Below are 23,608 nucleotides of genomic sequence, written 5' to 3'. Positions count from 1 at the left end.
TACACAACACAATTGCCAAAACACAAAATGCCAGGTACTCTGGGTTTTAATGACATGGTGCAGATTTCTAACGCAGTAAAACCGATAACTTTATGGAAAAGGGAAATTGAAAGTAGCCAACAAAGATAATGGAATGAACACAGTAATCTTGAAAAAAATATGTAAAACAACCCCAACATCTTGATGAAAAAGAACAAGCTATGTACTTGCATCCGGGGGATTTATGAGAAGGGAGCAGTCATTTCCTTTGTGTTTCTACACTCTGTGGGATGAAAGCACACGGATGGCTTCTTCAAGGTGGCACTTATTATAGTAATCAGGCCTGGGCTACGAGTTTATTGTCTTCATTTTATTTATTGAACCTTAATTATCACTTTGATGAGGAAATAGCTTTAGCCTTTCATGTAATATGGTTTGGATATTCATTATGCTTATTAGGTACATATTAAAGTGCTATTTCTAAACATTTGGGGATTTTTCCCAACAAGGAAAGGAAACATTGTTTGGCGGTGACAGCTTCTTGGGACAATTTATAGTGGCTTGCTGTGGGGTGACTCAAACTTCTCTTGGCCTCAGTTCTTTTAGCGAAAAAGCCTGTAACGTGTTGTGACTATTAAATAAAGACATAAGAAAGGATTAAAATTCCCCCTGCCACTCTGGTGTTTCTCCTTTTGAAGTCTGAGAGAGCCCACAGAGAGGGGTTTTTATTCCATATGGAACATTCGCACCAACGTGCGTACTTGCAACCATGTGTGTCCACTGACAGGAGGTAAACCAGTACTGAAATTCGATTTTTAAACATCCTTCAAAACATACACCCACATAATACCTGGGGAGGCGATCCACCTATTTTGATAATTCTCCCCTTTTGCAATTCTTCTTTGAAAACACCTTCTGAATCAATGTATAAGAGTCTCAAGATAATTACTCTACGTCAGAGTCAAATCTCCTGTTTTCATCAAAACCAGTATCTTGTGTGTAGTGATCTGCATTCTTTCTGAATGACTTTTGGCTACCATTCAAAGGATAACGATTTGTCACTAAAGATATTCAAAATTACACGGCAGTGTGTGACACACATTCTAAGAAGAAAAACTCCAAACGTGAATAACGCAGTGGCGGTGAAGAGTTGCCTGTTTCTCACAGCGACTGCCCGACAGAGTGCATAGCTGTCAGGCAACAGGAACAAAGGCCAACAGGGCTTCAAAGCGGAGTGGGGACCAACACCCAAATACCGTGGGAAAGAAGCACAACCTTCTAATCTAGATGCATGGCCCCGCAGAGGTTACAAGAAAGAAGACAAACAAAGCACCGATAATCAAAGGTGACCTACTTTACTTAGAACGAAAACACGGAGATGCCCAGAGAGACTCCGTGTTGGGCCCAGAGTCAGTGTAAAGAAGTCCCAGTGCAGGACCCCTGTCATGATCACTCCGGAGCATCCAACGCCTGCAGGAACGAGTACTTACTTGTACAGAGGAATGTCTGGCTCCTTTCCTTCTGTCCTGAGTGTCAAACAGCACTGCTGAAGCTGGGATTTAGGGTCATTCCAGTCCTGATTCAAAATAAACTCCTGCAGCAAGTCCCCAGAAAGTATTTAGTAATGGGCTCTGGAATCACCGAGCGTAAAGCATAGAACTAATATATATTTTATATAAGCTTACTTTTAATCGTGGAAAGAAGCAAACATTCATGAAAGTATGAACATATTCCAAATCCTTATCAATGTACAGCGCGGCAATAAATGCTGAGAAGGAGAACATTAAAAAATAAAACCACAATGTTATCGCCATTTCCCAGAAAGATCAGGAGACCCAGACTTTTAAGAAATGTTGTAATGAGGTTTTCAACTGCCAGACACTATTTTTTAGAATTATCATATCCTCTTTCTTAAAACAAGAATCACCCTTCATCACTGGTATTAGAAGCAATAGTATAGATGTGACTAAAATGCAAAAATCAGAGGGTACAAAGACCAAATTACATTTGGTTAAAGGCTAAATAAATAGTTAAAATGATACACAAAATGCTACTATATGGCAGGGAAAAAATGGTATCTGGGAACACAACTGTGTTAATAACAAATCAGAAGAAAACCTGAAGATCAGATAGGACATCAGAATGAGCACATTCTTGGGGCCTGCCATCCTCAACACCAATCCTGAGAACACCAGCCATTTACAATGGTCTATGTTACCTTTCATGAACAGCAATGAAATAATTTATAGACTCAATCTGCCCAGAAAAAAACTTAATACTGGGCTTAATGACAATACAACAATATATCAAACTTTGGATTAATAAATGGTGACCCCAAAGATAACTTCATTAAAAGGTACTGTAACCAAGTAAAGAAACAGTGAGTTTTTAAAGGAAGGTATAAAAGTAGCTTTCATTGAGGAAAAAAAAAAAATTCCAGTAAAACTGATTACTCAATTTTTTTTGTAATTTTAATCTTTAAGTTACTTTTCTTTAGTTGAAAAAGTTCTTTTAAGTTCCTTAGACTGCCTTTGCACTTTGTAAATGAACTGGTTTTGCATGGTAGACTTTTTAATATTTGTATATAATTCCAACTGTCAAGAATACTATAATATTAAAAAAAAAAAAAAAAAAAAAAAAAAGGTCCAAAGCCCAGTGATTGGTCCACTTATTTTAAAGTAGTATCAGAAACAATAAAATGATGTGTAAAATCCTTTAGTTATTTATAATAGGATTATTTATGATGCTTCCAGACCATATCAGAAACTGCCAAAGATGACAACATTTGTCCGTAGAGCTTTGAGCTCATTCAAAACAACAGATAATAGTTTTAGTATTTAGTGAATAAATTACCCTTCTTTCTTCTATGCCCCTATATGAAGGCTGCTGGGTGGCAAAAAAAAGCTGTGATTCACTATTACCCATCTCCACACTCTGCTACTGTTTCACACAAAGAATGTGATGGCTGAACAGTAGAATGGAGGGGTGCAGGGGCAGGGATGGGGGTGATACCACTGAACAAAGACTGAATATAAAATTCATTATTCACTTATCTTAATTCCAAATTATCTTCCTTCTAATTAACTTTGGAGAAATACATAAATAAAAATTAAAATGGAAGAGAGGTTTCTTCAGTTAGAACATAATAATAATGAGCAGTAAGATAAATGTGGGTGCATCTGATTTAAACTCTGAATCTGCAGGTTAAGAGAAAAGCTCTATTCCTAAGACTCACATTCCAAAAGGTCTGCCAAGGTCTTGGTCCTAAGGGCCACGGGTCTCTTGGTCTTGTCATTGGTGATGGCATATTCCTGCATGCCCAGCTCCTCTGCTACCTTGGCTTGAGTTCTGTTATTCACCAAAGAGCTTCGCAACAACTGGCCAAAAGAAAGTGAGATACGTTTAGAAACCATCTCACTGTGGTCTCTCTTCTGCTCCTGTGTTGGGCCCAACTAGCCTGAGACCCCTTCACAGGCAGGGGCACCAAGGTAAGCAATGGTTGAAGTCCTCAACTGCTATCCCCAGGCTGCCGTGACAAACTCCATATGCTTCTAGCTTCCCCTTAATAGCTTACTCTGCTCCTGGATTTTACCTGACAATTTAAACAGTTTATTTAGTTTAGTAGCAGTGAGCTATGTTGGGGGGAGGATACTGTACTATGATTAAAGAGCACAGCATCCATTAAATGTAATGCTACTAAGTGAAGGAGTATTAAAAAATTTTTAAGTCAACTTCACTGCAGCATAGTTTACAGACAGTAAAATGTACCCATTTTAAGTATAGTTAGATGAGTTTTGACAACATTCTACATTTCTGTCACCTGAAATAGGTTCCACGTGCCCCTCTGCAATCAATCAGTCCAATGCACCACCTACCAGGCAAACTTGACCTGCTTTCTGTCACTGTACATTAGTTTTAAGGGAGTATTTTTAGAAGCCTAAAATAAACTTCACATTTCACAGCACTGATGTTAAATTATATATTATAGGATTTGGGGAAGTAATGTTTTAGTAAGTATTATTTAAAAATCTTTCAATTATTTATTTATATTTTTACTTTTATTATTTTAAAAATGTATACAATATATCCTGAGTTATAGTTTATCAAATTGAGACTGTCTCTAATTATATTAAAATATGACTTTCATATTTCAACTTCAAGAATTCAAAACAAAAATTCTAGCAGAAATTTTAGTCAGCAAAGAGTCCTCTAAGCACCATCCTAAGCAATAACATTAAACAGTGCATGAAAATTATACAACAAACCCTTCACAGAGGTGCCCATAAAACAAGCATGGTTTAGGATTTCAGCATTCGCTAACCACTCACTAGAGGAAGGTGGGGAGGGTGGCTAGGGAAGCAGGTAGAAGCCAAGATGGACCAAACAGAAGCTGAAAGTAATTATTATCCCCAAATCTAAGATTTCGGGGAATAACATACCTAAAGCTAGAACTCTTCTTACAACAGCTAGAACAAATTCTTGGTCTATTACAACAATCCCTTCCTGCTAAGGAAAACCGGTGACACCAGGGCCAAGGAGCAGGAAGCAGCTGTGGGCTGTGCTAGTATCACACCCCTACCATTCCACATCGCACTTTATTAGATGCAAGTTTTATGCTCTGTGGCTCCACAGTGCCAACTGAGCTTATGAAAATCAAGATTTATTCTCAATGCCTGAGATTGCATCCTTGACAATAGATAAATAAGAAACAATATGTTCTTAATTTGCCTGACAGTGATGCATGAAGTAGAAATACAACTTGATCTTCATAAGCCATGCTTGCTGCTGAGTTACAGACTATTATTCTTTGCCTGTCTCTGCCCCCTTCCTCCTCCTATTTCCCCCAACTCTATCTTTTTTCTCAATACAGTAAATGTTTCATTAAAATTAATATCCACAGAGAAGCTCAAAATTAAAAAGGCTTACCATATAATGTTAATAAAAGACCCAACCAATAAGAGCCCACTAGCCTAATATCTTGTAATTCCAGAATAACTGAACTGGAAGAGAGAGATCTTTTTTCATTTGGATTCCCAGTTGGGAGGTGGAGGGGAGGCAGTTCTCAAAGTAGAGGACAGGGGGGAATAGAAGGGCTATTTTGAGAATACGGTTGTGCTGAGCAAGTTGGGTTCTCTCTCAGTATATGCTTTGGTGAGAAGACAAAACTCTAATTTAGGTTGCCTATACGGAGATTTCAGGCCTCAAAATCAACAAGCCTAATGAACACATGAGCATACACAAGCTGCCTTCCAGAGTCAGGGCTCATTCTTCACTATTATACAGTAATGCTGTCTGATGGATAAGGAGGAAAACAGTGAGGATGCTAACAAGTGCTTCTGGTTTCACCTAAGATACGCCCTGACAGGTCTTGAAGCAGTAGGGTGGCCAGCAGAAAGTGATCTTCAAGTTCTTGCCAAAACTAAGAGCCTAAACCAGAACTCAGTGTGGAAGAAGGAAGCTATAAACCATCCATATTTTTAGAGTCAATTTAAATTTAGAAGATGAGAAGGACTTTCTCTTTACCTAAACCACAAAGTCTGAATGGCAGTTCTTTAAATGATAGCTTGTATCCTTGGCCTCTGCTGAACCCTACTTCAGAATGAATCATGCCGTTTGCCAACAAGTGGAACCAAGGTGGGGTCACAAGGCAGAAAACCACCTGGAGTTATGGCAGTTCAGTGTTAATAGCTGTGGAGCCCAATTCTGTGCCAGGCACTATGCTGACAGCTAAAGACCCCAAGATGATTGACACACCATTGCTGCTACTATCCAGGGAAGCCACGCGAACTGGCCATTGTGATGCACTGTGGTAGCTGCTGTGACAGCACAGAGGTCACGGTGCATGGAGGCACTCCTTTCTACCTCAGCCTAAAGGCCTCCTGGAGGACCTGACCCCTGAGTAAAAACACTGCAGAGGCTCGCTGACCTGGCTGTTATATCAGAATCATAAGGTGCTTCTGAGATACTGGTGCTCAGGCCCCTTCCAAGAACCAAGGAATTAGTATTTCTGGGGATACAACTTGGCCATGTGCACGTAGGTGGATTCTGACAAACACAAAATCAGAACTGAACAAAGGAAAGGGTCTGCCAGAGGGTGGGTGCTACGGTCTGAATGTCCGTGCCCCCTAAAAATTCCTATGTTGAAATCCTAACCCCTAAAGATGATGGCATTAGGAGGTGGGGCCTGTGAGGTGATTAGGTTATGAGGGTGGAGCCCTCACTGATGGATCAATGCGCTTATAAAAGAAGCCTCAGAGAGATCTGTAGCCCCTTCTCCCCTGTGAGAACACAAGGAGGAGTCTGTGACCTAGAAGAGGGCCCTCACTTCACCATGCTGGCACTCTGATCTTGGACTTCCAGTCTCCAGAACCGTGAGCAATAGATTTCTATTGTTCATAAGTGGTTCAAAATACCACTAGTCTGTGGTATTTTGTTGTAACAGCCTGAACAGACTGAGACGCTGGGAAAGGGTTTTCCAGGAAGAGGGAACAGCTTTGGCAAAACAAGGCACCATGACACAGCAAGGTGATCACTGGGTAGGACTGGAGGAGAGGTCAGAGCTTCCAGAGCGGAGTCGGGAAGCACTGATGCAGGTGAGGCCAGCTGGTCTCTGGGGAAGTCTTGCAGGTCATATAAGGAAGTCTGTACTTTCCTGTAGGGGAGGAGGAATCCCAAAAAGTGTCAAATGGGAACAGGGGCAAGGTAATTTTTTGATTTTAGAAAGACTGTTCTGATGAACAGATTTGAATGGGGCAAGATACGAGGTTGGAAAACCTGCCGACATCGATGCTATAGATCATTATTTTACAAAGAGGAAATATCTGCTTTTTATTTTTTAGTAGAATGCTAGAAAATTATATTAAATACCCAATTAAGCTTGAGACAGTTATTAGAGTGTTTTGTGAACAATGCCTTGCATTAGATGTGGTAGTGAAAAGCAAAACATTTGGCACCAAGTTTCCTGGGTTCCAACTGTGGCCCTACCACTTCCTGGCTCAGTGACCCTGTGTAAGTTACACATCTCTCTGAGTTTGTTTCCTCATCTATAAAATGGAGCAAGCAGGCACCTGGGTGGCTCAGTCGGTTGGGCGTCCGACTTCAGCTCAGGTCATGATCTCACGGCTCGTGAGTTCGAGCCCTGCGTCGGGCTCTGTGCTGACAGCTCGGAGCCTGGAGCCTGCTTCGGATTCTGTGTCTCCCTGTCTCTGCCCCTTCCCTGCTCATGCTCTGTCTCTCAAAAATGAATAAACGTTAAAAAAAAAAAAATTAAATGGAGCAAGTAGTACCTACTGCACATGGTTGTAATGAATCACAGTGCAATGGCTGGCATGCAATAAACACACAAGAAATTTGTGTTAGCCGCTATTGTTACCCACAGTAGCATCATCATTATTAGGAAAGATAAGCTCACTCTTTGGTTACAAGAAAAGGGTTCTATAAAGTTCTAGAAATTCCTCTGGATTTTTCTTCAACACAGTTGTTCTAGATACCTGTCTACTTATTGTCTTCAAAGCTTTCCATTTTAGCAAGTGCTAGGCTGCCCTTAAAAACTATTTCTTTAAACCCCACCCACAAAAGACAAAATTTTACTTGAAAAAAATTTTTAAGTTTATTTATCTTGAGAGAGAACGAGCGTGTGTGCACCTGTAAGCCAGCAGGGGAGGGGCAGAGGGAGAGAGAATCCCAGGCAGGCTCCACGCTGTCATCACAGAGCCTGACTTGGGGCTCGAACTCACAAACCACAGATCATGACCTGAGCCAGGATCAAGAGTCAGATGCTTAACCAACCAACTGAGCCACCCAGGTGCCCCACAAATTATACTTGAGATCAAGAGAAAAAATGAAGATGGAGTTAGGACTCTCTGTGAAGCTGAGAAGATGGCTGAGTTCCTGATGCAATGGCAGGCCCAGTATAAATATCACACACCTTGAATTCTGATTTTGAGAATCCAGGATGTTTTTTATTATCTCAGCACAGCAGTCTTTCATAATTAAACTTAACTTTTAATAGGAAAAAGGTTTACTGCTTTAAAACAAACAAAGAAACATATTGGCATTCTTCCTTCAACTTCTCTATTCACTCTCGATTCTAAAGAGGAAGCGACAGCTGTGGGACATGAGTAACCAAAGAGGGCCACCTAGTGTAAAATATGTAGACTGTGATTTATTATTTTACGGGCTTTAATATAAGAGCATGGGGTGAACGCAGAATATATTATTAAAAGTGACAGTGATGTGCCACACAGGTCTATTTTACCAAGAGTGGTAGCCAGATGGTCTCCATTTCCTATGATAACTAAAGAAAAGGTACACAAATGCTAGCAGGCAAAATGCAGGTCAGATACAAAGAGGCAAATTATGTTAGTGACAGAGAAATTCTCAAATAGGAGGCTGTGGAATCTATCCTCTCAAAGAGATCTTGTACATAAGATCCGTGTTTGTCCAAATGATTTATGTTTAGTGCTGTCTGGAGGCAGCAGAGAGGGATTAGATCACTGTTTCTCAAACTTTTTATTTATAATCCTTGCTTTCTCATATTGCAAAGCATTCTTCTAAAAGCAAACAGAATTTTCTGCACATTCACCTCACTGACGCACACAAATGAGCATAGTACCTTGCACATAGTAGGTATGGGGTTAACAACTATTTTTAGCTCAGGAGCACAGAGGAAAGGCTAAGAGGGAGGAATGATCTAGAGGGAAGAACAACATGCAGGTTTGAAACTTGCAAGTGTGACAAGACAGGCATCTGGTCTGAGTTAATGCTCTTTGTTACCCTCTCACTACTTACCTAATCCCAACCCTGAAAAACAAATACTTCAGTCTATGAAATGAACCTCAGTCATCCTAGTACAACTATATATGCCTGATATTCCTTCCCACGCAGGACTTTTTGAATATCCAACTCCTACAACACTATGTTTTTCCCCATCAGCATCCAAAACTTCCCATTTCATTTGCTCAGCTGTCCTTCTTCTCTGTAAAACAAGTGTACAAAGAAATGGTTCAAAGCTAATGAATGCCTCCCAGTGTAAATTAATGTAGTTGTATGTTCTTTAATCCAATAATGAATAATTTGCTATTTCCCTCATACAAATGCAACTGTAGCAAGTAATCTCCAACAAAATTTTAAATGAATTTTAATCTTTAGACATTCATAAATAAGTTTTCAGCCTCCTTCTTTACACATAAGACAACATGCCACTTTTCCCTCCAGTGCCACTGCTACTTCCCTCTCTGTACAACTTAGCTGCCCACAAAACTCTCTTTTATTTACTCATCAAATATGTATGGAAAGCCTACCATATGGCCTGGGCACACAGTGATAAATAAAAACATGATCTCCCAGAACTTCCAGGCTAGTGGGACAGGCAAATTGAAAAAAAGTGCCAGGAAAGAAAAGAACGTGGAATTCTGAGTGGGCAGGAGGGCATCCAGGAAGGCTCTCCTTGCATCCAGAAGTCAAGCCAGAACTGACATCTAAGGGAAGAGTAGGAGAGACCACGCAGATGGGAATAAGGGCTGGAAGCAGAATATTCTCCAGAACAAGAACAGTACATGCAAAGCCTGATGGCAGGAGGCGGCTTGGAGGAACACAAAACAGGCCAGCATAGAGGTGCACAATGAAAAGAAGAACATGTGACATGAGGTGGACAGCTGGGCAGGCACCCTGGGCCTTGCTTACTCTTTAGTTACTATCCAAAGAATAAACAAAAACCGCTGGACTGGGATATGACAATCATTCATTGAGCATATTTGCAGAACAATGATATACCAACTCCCAAGGACCCAAGGAATCAGGAATGAAGAAAACAGACAAAAACTCTTGCCCTCAAGGAGTTTATACTCTGATGAGAGAAGACAGTAAACAAGTAAAATACATAGAAAATGCCAAGGAGAAAATGGAAATGAGGTTTCAGGCTGGGAGACAGGGACTAGGGACAAGGGGAAGAGGTCACTATAAGTTAAAGGCATCACTAGTAAGATAGCATTTGAACCAAGACCTGAAGCAGATGGGGGATTTAGCCACAGCATGTGCAAAGACCCTGAGGCAAAGGCTTGCTTAGTGTCCTGTAGAATGGCACAGAAGCCAATGTGAAGACTCTAGGAGAGACAGAGACAGCATCAGAGAGGCAGGTCATAGGGTCTTGTAGGTAACAAGGAGGTTGTAATCTGACTTCCTTTTAAAACAGTCCCTGTAGATGATGTGCTAAACACAGACCGAGGGCTGGGGGGCGGGGGGGGGGGGGTAGCGAGAGGGGGGATGGACCAGTTGGGAGGCTATGGTTATAATTTAGGGAAAAGGTATTAGTAGCCTGGACCAGGGAGTTAACAGCGGAGCTGGTAAAAAGTAGTCACGTTCTGGACAGAATTTTAAAGTAAAATCAACAGGACGCTAGTGGCTAATAGGTATAGCATGAAGAAAAGAGGACAGTTATGGATGATTTTTCCCCCTGAGCAAATACAGAATGAAACAGTCCTTACTGATATGGAGCACAGCTAGAGAAAAGCAGGTTTTGGGGTGAAAAATCAGTTTTGTTTTGGCCATGGAGATGGCCTAAGAGAAATCCAACTAGGGATTCCAATATATCTTTACATCTAGGTAGTCAGGTGTATTTGGAGATATAAAGACCTGAGTGGAGTTAGGGGGAGAGGTACAGGCAGAAGTATTCAAAGCTATGAGATTACTCAGAAAAGAAACCAAGAGAAAAGAGAGGAGGTCTGAGAACAGGGGCACTCCAACATTTAGAGGCTGGGGAGATAACAGAAATGACCAAAGTGAACTGAAGATGAACAGCGAGCACGGTCACAGGAGGTCTGCTGTGAAAAGACGCCAGCCACCGCTACAGCATGAGAATGCATCACTGAGTGGGGGCAGGAGTGGATACAGGAAGGATACAGGATAAGGAAGCTATGACACTGTCAACAGGCCTGAAACCTGGGCTGACTGAAGGATTTCCGCTGAGACAACACGCACCGTGGGGGAGCACACAGCTGCAAAGGCCAGTTCTGCAGACAGCTGCGAACATCTCGGGGAAATCTGTACATGCTGCACTGCCTAGTGCTTGGTATAAACACACCCTTAAGATCATATCCTTTGTGGGGCACCTGGGTGGCTCAGTCAGTTAGGCGTCTGACTTCGGCTCAGGTCATGACCTCACGGTTCGTGGGTTGGAGCCCCACACTGGGCTCTGTGCTGGCAGCTGGGAGCTCGGAGCCTGCTTTGGATTCTGTCTCCCCCTCTTTCTGCTCCTCCCCCGCTCATGCTCTGTCTCTCAAAAATGAATAAATGTTAAAAAAAAAAAAAAAAAGATTGTATCCTTTGCAATTTAATAAATGCCACCTCTTCTAATGGGGTTTCTTTGTCAAGCATATTCCTGTACCATTTTGCTAGTGATGCAGAAGTTGCTACAGTGGTCCAGGTGACAGGCTGGTTGAGAGAATTTAAGTGATGAAGACGAGGTGGCTACTCAGGAAGTAACGACATCAGGACTTGTGATTGGTCTACAATATAGGCAAATGGGTGGAGGGAGGAATCAAAGATGATCCCTAGGTTCCTGACTTGCAACACCAGCTGGCTGATGCTGCCATTCGGTTACTCAGCAAATACTAGAAGAGGACCCAGGTGCAAGAAGACCATACATTCTGTCTTGGACATGTGGAGACGCTGAGAGGGCAGCCACAACAGCTTAGACAAAAAAAACCAGAAAAATAGGACCAAAGAGGTCCCTGTGGACATCACTGCCCCTAGAGGGGACCTGATGGTGTGGACACAGAAAAGACTGTCTGGGAGAGGCTCTCATGAGAAGAGACATGGCCTGGAAGGGAGCCTTTCAGATGCTGGAATATCCATCAGCTGCACAGGGGGCTAACAGAGTATGGCTAAGGAGGTGAGAGGAAAACCAGGAAATGCAGTGTCACAGAAGCCAGCAAAGGGCAGTGTTTCAAGCGGGGGTGGTGGGAGCAACTGCAGCAGCACCGATGAGAGTTAATATCTTTTAAAATATGTACTCAACTGATGACAGATCATCTTTGTTTTGCCAGCAGATCTGTCAGTCCTATCGATTTCTACCAAAGCTTTCTGTGAATATAGTTAATAAAACCGTCATATCATAATTTTGTCATTTAACATCTTTCTAATAAGCTATTCAAAAATTCTCTAATTTTAAGACAGCAAGGCTGATAAACACACTTTGGATAAAACTATAGTTATGGCACTGAAGCACTTCGGGAAAGAACATAAAACTGGAGTCTTTAGTTCTGGTTTTACCTTCATCTAGACCTTGGGCAGGACTTGTGCCTTTCTGAGTTTTGATTTTATCATATGTTCAATGTGTACATGTGTGCAATGACCAAGATAGGAAGCAGTAAACTGGTCTATAGCATCCCACTGCCACAAAACCCAAGAGTTCACAGTTAATTCTGCAGGAATACAAGGGTAAATGCGTGTGTTGAAGTCATACATTTTCTACATTTTGGCCTCTATGTGGCCAAAAAATGAATTACTACTTCAAGCCATTTGGCTTGGTTTGGTAATTTCTCAGACCGACCAGATACTCTGACAGCTATGAAGTCTATTCCCTAATGGAAGACACTGAACAAGCAGTTATTGACTCCCTAATGTAGAACAAGACACTAAACACTAGTTTATTTCTGGTAAATACTCCTATGTTCTTCAGAATTTAATATTAATTCAAGAGGAAAATACTTCCTTGTCCATCCAAAAGTAGTTAACTTCAAATGGTCATCAGACTGTTATTTTTTTATATGTTTATATATTTATTTTGAGAGAGAGAGTGAGCGTGTAAGCATGAGTGGGGGAGGGGCAGAGAGAGGGAGACAGAAGCTCAGAAGTGGGCTCTGCATTGATAGCAGAGAGCCTGATGCAGGGCTCAAACTCACAAACCGTGAGCTGATGACCTGAGCCAAAACCAAGAGTCAGATGCTTAACCAAGTAAGCAACCCAGGAGCCCCTTAAGTTAAATTTAAAAGAAGTGTATTGCTGATTTCCCATATAATAGTACATGGGGCATAGTAAGAACACAATGCTCACTGAGTGAGTGAATAAAAGACCACATTTTGTTAGGCTTAGAAATTTCACTGAGAAATTATATCTAAACACAGTTAAATCACCATATTCTCCCTAATTCCAATATTTGTGTCTCACATAAACTATTTCCAGTGTTCACAGTTGCAAAGATAAGATCCAATTCTATTCAAAGCAAAACATGCATAAAATTGTTGAGATGCAAACTATGAAAGACTTATTATTTCTTCAATATAATAAAGAAGAAAATCTACACTAACAAAATATCTTAGAGCATACTACTGATTTTCTTGGCCCAGGAATGTATTTGTTTTCTCAATGCCCAACTCTAGAGGGGCTTCCAGATATGCTTTGTTCACCATTCCAGCTATATTATTGATCAGTTTCACAGAGTAAAAACAGTACGCAACAAATAAAAAAGCTCAATACAATTTTATAAAATAAAATAAAAATGAGAGAAATGGGGGCTGTTTCACTTTGTTCATTAAATCAAACCTTGCCTATGTCCCTTTCAACTCCACCCTGGATCCAGCCAAACTCATTCCCTACTGTGTCTCTATCTTCTGGTTTTTCAGGTTGTGCCCTTATTTCAGTACACCCATGTTGTGGCATGTCTTTGCACAGAAATTTCTTCCCACTAACTCCTAATGGCCCAATCCTATTCGTATTTAAAGGCTCAAAGATCATCATATCCACAAAGCCTTCTTAGAAATCACAGATACAAGGAAGCTTATCTTTTCCTAAACAGCACAAGTGCAGCAGTTTACCTATGCTCTTCATAATATTTCATATGGTTCTTTCCTGCATTTAGTTACAATTACTTACTTCTGTTTTTCATAGTGCACATGTATGGGTATGCATACACATATAACACACATATACATCACGTATACACACATACACACACACACACACACACACACACACACAGAAAGAGAAAGACAATTTGCAGTTATTGCCTTACATTTTTCATTGCTGCTACCAGTTTTTAAACTCCTTATGGATAGATTGGTGTCAACTAATATTTGCTCTTCCCATGAAGCCTAGCTCAATGTCTTGCACAGAGTAGGTAACCATTAATGAAGACGTATAAAATGAGTTCTTCTCGGGGCGCCTGGGTGGCTCAGTCGGTTGAGCGGCCGACTTCGGCTCAGGTCATGATCTCACGGTCCGTGAGTTCGAGCCCCGCGTCGGGCTCTGTGCTGACCGCTCAGAGCCTGGAGCCTGTTTCAGATTCTGTGTCTCCCTCTCTCTGACCCTCCCCCGTTCATGCTCTGTCTCTCTCTGTCTCAAAAATAAATAAAAACGTTTAAAAAAAAAATAAAAAAAAAAAATAAATAAAAAAAAAAATGAGTTCTTCTCGTAAACTGCTTTGTATACAGTTTGCATAACGAAATGAACAAAGCCATATACTATGCTAACGTCACCAAGAATTAAGTAATCAATTACAGAAATATATATCTGGCTCTTCCAATCTTCACTTTATTATATAGCAATCTTACTGGAGGGAATGATTTAGCACAAACTCACAGTTAAGTGTCCTTCATGATGATCTGGGAAATGAATAAACAAGTACTCAGTGGCTACCAGTTGCATTATGGAATCACCTAGGAATTCCATCCTCTGGTTGTGGCCTCTGGAAAAAACAACATCAATGCAGAAGAGATCAATAGGCATTTGTATTATTAAAAAAAGAAACAGAATTTTTAAAAAGACATGATTGTAAAAGGCAATGTATTCACCTTGCTTTAAAGCACAAAATTAAATACAAGTCCCTAAGACTTCTCAATTGAGGAGAGATCTGAGTCAATATAGATTGGGTCTTGAAGAAGAAAATGAGCACCATCTTAGGATTACAAAACTGCTAAAATAAAGATTGGTAAATGGTGTCTGGTCAGAGGTTAAGGAATATCAACTGAAAAATATAGTACAGATTGTTATCTGCACAGAGAACCCCCATTCAGATGAAATAAAGCAAAAAGGTCCAGAAAAGATTTTTGTTAAATCTTTACTTCTTTATTGAAATATATACTCTATCTGGAATCCAGTTTAAGGACACTAAAAAAAATATCTATGACAAGAATCTTAAATCTTTACACTTTAAAGATAGCTGTGAATATTTGATTTGGGGGAGAGAAGCCAAAAACAGAATGAAAAACAACATGCAAAAAAATAACATTTTGGTTATTTTCCTAATTATTACATTAGCTTATCTCCAAATCACTCATCTAGAGCTAGGGTGGAGGGCCAATTTCAGCCCTTGGTCTGTTTTTGCAAATTTAATTGGGACACAGCCATGCTCATTCATTTACATTTTCTCTATGGCTGCTTTTATGCTACTAGAGCAGAGCTGAATCACTGAAACAGAGACCACATGGCCTGCAAAGCCTAAAATACTTAATATCTATCCCTTTACAGATAAAATTTTTACTTCCTTCATGCTTCTCTTCTACTCTACGAAGAAATAAGATGCACGACAATGAAACCAAAAATATTGTATTGGAACATATCCCAGTGTCTGGCTACTCACCATCTCCTGATGTGACCTTCCTGGAAATATGTTTGAAATCCCAATTCCTTTGAAAGGCATGCAGCAAAGGTTTGGGACTTCCTGTCTAAATGGTCACACTGGGATTACACGAGCAATTCTAACTTACAGGGTCAGATGGTTAAATCCCACAGTTCTCAGTGTGAATGCTCTTGCCAGAAGTCGAACATGAGTAAAAATTACTCCAATTGCTTCTTCAAACTCAGTAAGTTTCTGTAGAACTGGAGAAGTCTCAATAAGTTGTCGATCAGTATTTGGCTCTTGTAGCTGCATGAGAAGAAAATAAATAAAAAACTATGTGCAGTGTTTGGTTACAAAAGTAATTATCAATTCTAGGATAGTGTTTTATAAAATTCCTTCTCCTATGGGCAGAAATTTCTGAAATGCCAATAAAACATGGAAGCTTCTTTCTCAACCCTTAGAATGGCAAACAAACCTAATATTTAAAGAAGGCTCAAAAAATATTTTCCAATCTTCTATCAAATTTCAAGGCCAAGTACTGTACACAGATAGTTCAAAATCCCAAGTATTATACTAACTCCCCAAGGAAGAGGCAAAAGGAAGGACTGCTGGTGGAGAATATGTATATCTAGTAACACAGTGCTTCTCAAACTCTCATGTTCATCGGAGCTCTTGCAGGGCTTATTACATCCAGATGGCTGAGCTCTACCCCCCGAGTTTCTGATTCAGTACATCTGGAGAAAGGACTGAGAGTCTGCCTGTCAAGCAAGTTCCCAGGAGAAAGAGACACAGTTGCTGCTGGTCTGGGAACTGCCCTCTGAGAACCACTGTATTAGAGGAACATGACCTCTGTGTGTCTTCTAGGGACCACCTATTTTGGTAAATGAACACCACTAAAACTAGATTCAGCTTACACTGGAGATTATCATACCACTAGGCAGGTGGCTCCACATAACAATGAGCCTTTAACAATTGGCAGAGAGCAAACACGAAAAGCATAATTAAAGTGAACATTTTCAACAACTTTGGACAATTTCATAGTAATGTTTCTAAAGTTCTTTGAATTAATGCCATTTATTACCATACCATAAAGCCTCTCATGAAAGTTCAGCCACTAGTGATTATTCTTATATATGTATAATGTACATATACACACATGCAAATATAAAAGTATGTAGGTATATATATACATGTATACATACATTTGTATATCTCCAAGTAAAATAGAAATACAAGCAAATACAAAGAATTTTTAAACTGGGAAAAAGAGGGTTACCATACACACATCTTTTAAATACCAAAATCTTGAGCAAAAAGTCATCACATTGTACTAAAATTTTAATTTACAATGTTTTATGCAATTTGAGTCAAAGCCTTCAATTTCCAAGATCCAAAGTAGGTTACAATTTAGCAAGGTTCATTTAGTATTTGTTCTTTTTACTAAGCCCAGACTTGACTCCATATTACTTTCTCTACAATAGCATGCAGGAAGATATACTGCAATCAACACATTAAGCTTTGAATATCACTTTTTTGGGGGAGAGAGGGCACCAAACCACAACCACACAAGGAGATCCTCCTGACTTGAAGGAAGACGACTCCCAGGGCTTTCCCCACCCCATCCCAGAGCACAAATGCAACACAAATGGGTTCATTTTACTATTGTTCCAAAGTTTTCCAATTCTGCCTAACACCCAGCCTAAAGTCATAGTGCCACTGAAGGGAATCAAAGGTTTATAAAAGCAGGAGGGGAAACAGGCAAGCTAAAATAACGTGAACCCCCAGATTTCTAAAGCTCACTGCAGACAGGAAGGTCACACTTACTTGGAGTGGGTGGAGAGGATAATTGAGCCAGACTTCACGTAGGTCCTGGAAAACAGAGTGATGCCTTTAATGCTCGAGGGAGCCATTTAACACACTCTGGAGTACTAAATAAAATGCCATTATTTGAAATAGTGAACTATTTCAGATGCTGACTCCACTTATTGCAAATTCAATAGTGCTAGCAAACTAATTTTTTTAAAGTGTATTCACCACTCAAACCGCCTGTAGTGACTCTAATTAGCCTATTAAGCTGGGGAGGAAAAGAGCCACCTCCACCCCCAGAAGTCAAAGATACCTTTTAAAAGTCAGTTACACATTTGCTTAACCTAATACATGGGATTAAGCTGCTGTTTTAATCATATTTTTTAGTTTATCATTCCCTAGAAATGTGCATCAGCTGTGCCTTTTGTAATTAAAACTCATCTCAGATGTCTTTTATTTTAGGCACTCGTTCATTATCATTTGAGCTGCTTTAAGATGGAGTGGAAAACATCCATATCTAGTGCCTAAACTCTCAGATCTATAAGACCACACTTTTACTGTGGGTCACTACAAATGTTCTCTTGAAATATGGAAATGAGTGGATTTTACGGAGAAGCCCAGTACATTATTTTATCCACTGAGCTAAATCTAGAGGCAGTTATAATTAGAACTTCCTCAGGATTAAAGCGTTTTTCCTTCAGTTTTAGACTCTAGGGAGCCTCTGACTGAATCTACTTTCTGGCCTTGATGTTAGGTTTTTCAAACAAGTAACAAAAGATTTTTAAAAAGAGGGGAAAATATTTTTTAAAAACTGGGGGGGGGGGGGCAGAGAAGAATAGGAAAATTTAGTATCACTGTGGCACACATGATGACCATGTGAAATAAAATATTCAGTGTTTTTTTGGGCAACTTGCATCCCAGTAAAATACACTTAAGAGGTTTTGGGTTTGTGTTTTGTTGCCAATATTTAAAAAAAAAGAAAGCTTAAATATCAAACTGTTTTAAGGCACTTTAGAGAGCTTCTCTTAACCAATAACCTTTCCCTTGAATTCTCTGTACCATGAATTACGCAGAATGTCACTCCCTTCTTACAACTTTCTCACGTTCTCTCATGCTTTTTTCCTCCTCAAAGCAACAGGCCCAGTGCTGGCACACAGAAGATGCTACTACTAATGTTGATCATATCAACAGTAATAATCAACAGCTAGCTCTTCTAACCGACTCTCGTCTCCAATATTCGAAATTCTCAGGAACTTAATTCTAATTCCTCTTTCCCCTTTCTCCTGTTTTTCACTCAGTGACACTGTGATTTCTCCTGAGATGTCTTAGATGTATAACCACTTAACACCTCACACCTAAATTATTTCCACTGCCTCCATTTCCTTTCATCTACCCTACTCAGAGATCAGGTTCTGCCATCCCTTGGTGTGAGAGAAAATAGCCTGTAAAATAAAAACTCCAGACTGGAATTCTAGCTCTACCATCTATTCAAGGCAAAAACCTCTTCCTTCAGTGTGTTCCAGAAAATGCTCACTGACTGCTGAGACATTTATTAATGCAACATTTTTTTTTATTTTGTTCATCGTCCTAAGTGTACTCTTTAATCTTCATCACCTATTTGACCCATCCCTTTACTCACCTCCTCTGGTAACCATCAGTTTGTTCTCTATAGTTAAGAGTCTGTTTCTCAGTTTATCTTTTTGTTTTTCCTTTGCTCATTTGTTTTGTTTCTTAAATTCCACATATAAGTGAGATCTTATGGTATATGTCTTTCTCTGACTTATTTTGCTTAGCATTATACTCTTTAGCTCCATCCACATCATTGCAAATGGAAAGATTTCATTCTTTTTTATGGCTGAGTAATATTCTTCTCTTTGTGTGTGTGTGTGTGTGTGTGTGTGTGTGTGTGTGTGTGTCTTTATCCATTCATCTATCAATAGACACTTGGGCTGCTTCCATAGTTTGGCTATTGTAAATAATGCAATAACATATGCAATAATGCAATAAACATAAAATAATGCAATAAACATAAAAGTACATGATTTACACTGATCCCTCCTTTGTCATTTTCACTTCCCTGACTCTATTTAAAATGCCCAGTCATTCTGTCCAAATCAAAGTTGGAGAAGTTCACACTAGACCTTCTTTCTTATCACAATAGTATATTACTGATTAAAATCTGTCCTTACCCATTAAAAAAAAAGATAGGGGTGCATGTATCTTTTACAATTAGTGTTTTTGTATTTTTTGGGTAAACACCCAGTAGTGTAATTAGTGGACTGTAGGGTAATTCTATTTTTAATTTTCTGAGGAACCTCCATACTGTTTTCCAGAATGGATGCACCAGTTTTCATTCTGAGCAACAGTAGAAGAGAATTTTTCTCCACATCCTCACCAACGCTTGTTGTTTAGCAACATATTTTTATCAAATACCTATTATGTATTAGCTTACTAAAACAAATGAGATACTATTCCTGTCCTCAAAGGAGCCTAGTGGGGGAAAATGAAGGTAAATAAGTATAATTTAATGAACTGAGATCAGTTCTATAATAGTGATATAAATCAATGCAAGGAAAATTCTGCTTGGGGGTATCAGATAAAGCTTCAAAGAAGAGCTAACTCTTCAGGTGTATCCTGAATGACATGAGGAATTTGGCAAATCAGCAGAGAGTGGCAATCAAAAGCAGGGCACCGTATATGCATAAATAATATGTCTCAAAGAAAACAGGTACAAAAAGGTAACTCCTAATAGGTAGAACATAGGATTTTAGGACAGTGAAAATACTCTATATGGTATTATAATGGATACATGGCATTACACATTTGTCCAAACCCACAGAATGTAACACCAAGAGTGAACCCTAAGGTAAACTACGGGACCTTGAGAGATGATGATGTATCAATGTAGGTTCATCAACTGTAATAAATGTACCACTCTGATGGGTGATGTTGATAAAATGGGAGAGGCTAGGAACGTGTGGCGGAGGAGGGGGAGTATGGGAAATTTTTACTCTCAATATGTCTGTGAGCCTAAAACTGCTCTAAAAAATCAAGTCTAAAAGAAATTTTTAATTAAAAAAGGGAATTCCTAGAATGGCACAAAGGGGGAGAAGAAAAGAAACAAAAAATAGATGGGAATTAGATTATGAAAACTATTAAATGCTCTGTTGTATAATATAGGCCTTGGCAGACAGTAAAGAAATCAAAGATCTTAAGCAAGAAAGAAAATAGTCAAATCCATACACTAAAAAGAAGACAACTCTAAATGTAGTGTGAATGATAGACTGGAATGGTTAAATACTTCATGTGAGAAATGAGGAGGGCAAACATTAAACCAAACAGGAACCAATTCAAGCCATATTAGACACAGGGGTGCCTGGGTGGCTCAGTCAGTTAAGCATCCCACTCTTGATTTCAGTTCAGGTCATGATCTCATGGTTCATGAGATTGAGCCTCGCATAGGGCTGCACGCTAACAGTGCGGGGCCAGCTTGGGATTCTTTCTCTCCCTCTCTCTTTGTCCCACCCCCAATCATGCCTTTGCACACACTCTCTCTCTCAAAATAAATAAACATTAAAAAAAAAAAAACATACTAGGGACAGAACTGATAGAAGAGTCTGCAACTCATAGAGATGGGAAGGAAAAAGCTTCAGGACGGAAGAAGATCGTAAGGTTTTCGGTTTAGATGATAAAAATAAAAGAGGTGAAATACGTTTTAGTATTAAGGTGATGAGTTCAAACACTAAAAATGTTGAAACGAGGTATGTACCCACATGAAGTTGCCCAGGGGCAATTTGAAAAGACATCCCAATCTCTGGGGCTCCAGAGAAAGGCCAGGGAAGGAGATATTGGGACAGACACGTAAAGACAAAAAGGGGGTGGGAAGGGAATAGGAGAATATGAAAGATTACATAGTAATCTCTCCCTATCTTTCCAAGAAGCCATTGGGACGATCAGATTGCAACAATGGATCTGAATGTATTGGGAAACCATGAAGGGCTACACAAAGATGAAAACATGGAGCCAGGAAAAACAGTCTGGGATGAAAGAGTGAATGAACATCAGACCAGGCTGAGAATGCAGAAACAGTCCCGCTGTCAACAGGGCTAGGGGGGACGACAGACATCAAGCCTACTGCAAAGATGGCAGGAAACTATGTTTCCCTCAAGGTCTTACAGCCGCTGTAAAATGCCAGAAAAAACACCCTCTTTGAGGGACCACTGCTTTTCTGCCGATGTTGCCCTCTGACCTGCTTTGCTATGTCTTCTCCTCTGAATAAACATTACTGGGGACACTATGTTAACTTGCCCTTAGCTCCTGACAGCACCCAATCCCAAATTAATCCGTGGCTGCCTTTTTTTTTTTTTTTTTTTTTTGAAAGAGAGAGAGAGAGAGAGAGAGAGAGAGGGAGGGAGGGAGGTGGGGGAGAGAGAGAGAGGGGGAGGGGGAGGGAGGGAGGGAGGGAGAGAGAGAGAGAGAGAGAGAGAAAGAGAGAGAATGAATCTCAAGCAGGCTCCACACTCAGTGCAGTACCTGACGAGGGGCTCAATCCCACCACCATGGGATCATGACCTGAGCCAAAACCAAGAGGTGGTCTTTCAATCAACTGAGGCACCCAGGCACCCCAACCCATGGCTTCTTCTAACTCAGCTTCAGAAAAGACTACCAACCAAGAACTAATCCCTGCTTCCCTGGCTCCTCCTTACAATCCGCCAGCACCAGCCCTCCCGCCTCCCTCACTACATGGATTCAATAACTCTGTTTTGTGGGCCTACAGGTTTGTGTCTGGCTGCCTGTGGCTGATTAGACTTTCACAGTATCATTACTCAAGAAAAAATTCAACGGTTCACCCCCGTCTCTCACACATTACACCTAATAGATGTGAACCAATATGGAGATGTCAAATGAGTCAGAATGGCCTGGTGTGTGCACTTGAAAATGGTGAAACAGAAAGACCATGTATTACTAAGCACTGCTCAGTTTCATAAAGACACACTAAGATGAATTCTGAATCTCGGCCTTCCCATTTGTAAGATCATGTTCAGACTCTGCTTTTTCATTGAATCACTTATTCATTTTATTCTGTTAACAAATATTTATTAAATACTGCGCTTGCCAGCACTGCACTCGGTACTGGAAATATAAGATAAGCTTGCTAAGTAGACAAGTGGGAGAAAGAAGCAGTTTAAAAAGAGAAACGAATCTAAACAAAAACCGATGCAATGAAAAGCACATGGTGTAAACCTGCATATAATTCAGGAAACCAGGAACACAGCATAGATTTGGGGGGGGGGGGGGGGGGAAGCAGGTACGATGGGAGAAGGGGGCAGGGAGTAGCTGGGAGTGAGGGGACTAGTGTAAGGCAAGACTGGAAGGAGGAAGAAAGCAAAGAAGTTGCTGAAATTGCCAACAAAAGATAAAGGCCAAAACAAAGATATTTTAAGATTTGAGAAAAAGACTTAAAATACATGCCATCTGCTACAGATATAAATCAAGATGCACACTCATTTGTATGTGTAGGACAAAATGGGGGACATGGAACATCTGTAGATAACTTCCCCATCAGGAGAAAATTCACAAACATAAAATCATCACAAATCTCTATAAAAACAAATATAAAAAAATCAAATCCTCAAATATGAACATTATTGAGGTCACATTTTTCAAAACTATTGATTCTTTTTTTTTTTAAATATCCTAAGTAATTCAGTAATAACATCTGACAGCCATTTAAGCTGAAGGTTTCACAAAGGCTTAAAACACTGGCTTCCTATGTTCTTTATTGCTCCATGAGGGCTATTTCACTCAATTATAATGACATTTCAATTTGGAATACAGAGTTGCGTCTCCCTTTAAATGTTAAATTGACTTGTTTTGGTACAAAAAGCATCCAGTATGCTCTATTACATGCAGGATTTTAAAAAGTGGCTCTAGCAATATTAATAGCTTAATACTTTAGTAACAATAGTGACTATTTTAGAATCTATCATTTGTTCTTAAACTATAACTTGTTTAAGGAAGAAAAAAAAAAGTACCTTCATACTCTTTATTCATAGCCCTGTCAGAAACTCCCTATGAACTCACTTTCTAAAATAAATATACATTTATCTAGTCTACATAGTTTATATAAAAATAAATCCTAAACAGAAAAGCCAAAAGGCTATAGCTTCAAGTAAGCTTGCATGGTGCAGGTACCCAACCATTATAAAACAGAAAATCATAATCAACTTCAAGATACTTGAAAATAAAGCAAAGTATTATTACTGA

General features: G+C 39.8%; 1 protein-coding gene and 1 long non-coding RNA gene across 8 annotated transcripts in view; one reads left to right on the top strand and one right to left on the bottom strand.

Moving 5' to 3' along the window:
- DROSHA (drosha ribonuclease III) overlaps positions 1-23,608 on the bottom strand; it is a 125,192-nt gene that overhangs the window by 5,637 nt on the left and 95,947 nt on the right. For all 7 annotated transcript variants that reach the window (XM_042952722.1, XM_042952709.1, XM_042952717.1 and 4 more), the window contains 6 exons: positions 17,360-17,404; positions 15,684-15,841; positions 14,557-14,662; positions 3,215-3,356; positions 1,665-1,747; positions 1,470-1,573 (listed from right to left, as the gene is read on the bottom strand). In XM_042952722.1, coding sequence (XP_042808656.1) covers positions 1,470-1,573; positions 1,665-1,747; positions 3,215-3,356; positions 14,557-14,662; positions 15,684-15,841; positions 17,360-17,404 — 638 coding nt within the window. The remainder of the gene's footprint in view (positions 1-1,469; positions 1,574-1,664; positions 1,748-3,214; positions 3,357-14,556; positions 14,663-15,683; positions 15,842-17,359; positions 17,405-23,608) is intronic.
- Positions 5,847-21,638, top strand: LOC122227955. The gene is made up of 2 exons (XR_006206297.1): positions 5,847-6,073; positions 21,280-21,638. It is a non-coding gene; the product is annotated as an uncharacterized LOC122227955 (long non-coding RNA).

Source organism: Panthera leo, chromosome A1 (genome assembly GCF_018350215.1).
Source record: "Panthera leo isolate Ple1 chromosome A1, P.leo_Ple1_pat1.1, whole genome shotgun sequence".
Lineage (NCBI taxonomy): Eukaryota > Metazoa > Chordata > Mammalia > Carnivora > Felidae > Panthera > Panthera leo.
This window is presented reverse-complemented; position numbering and strand designations above follow the sequence as displayed.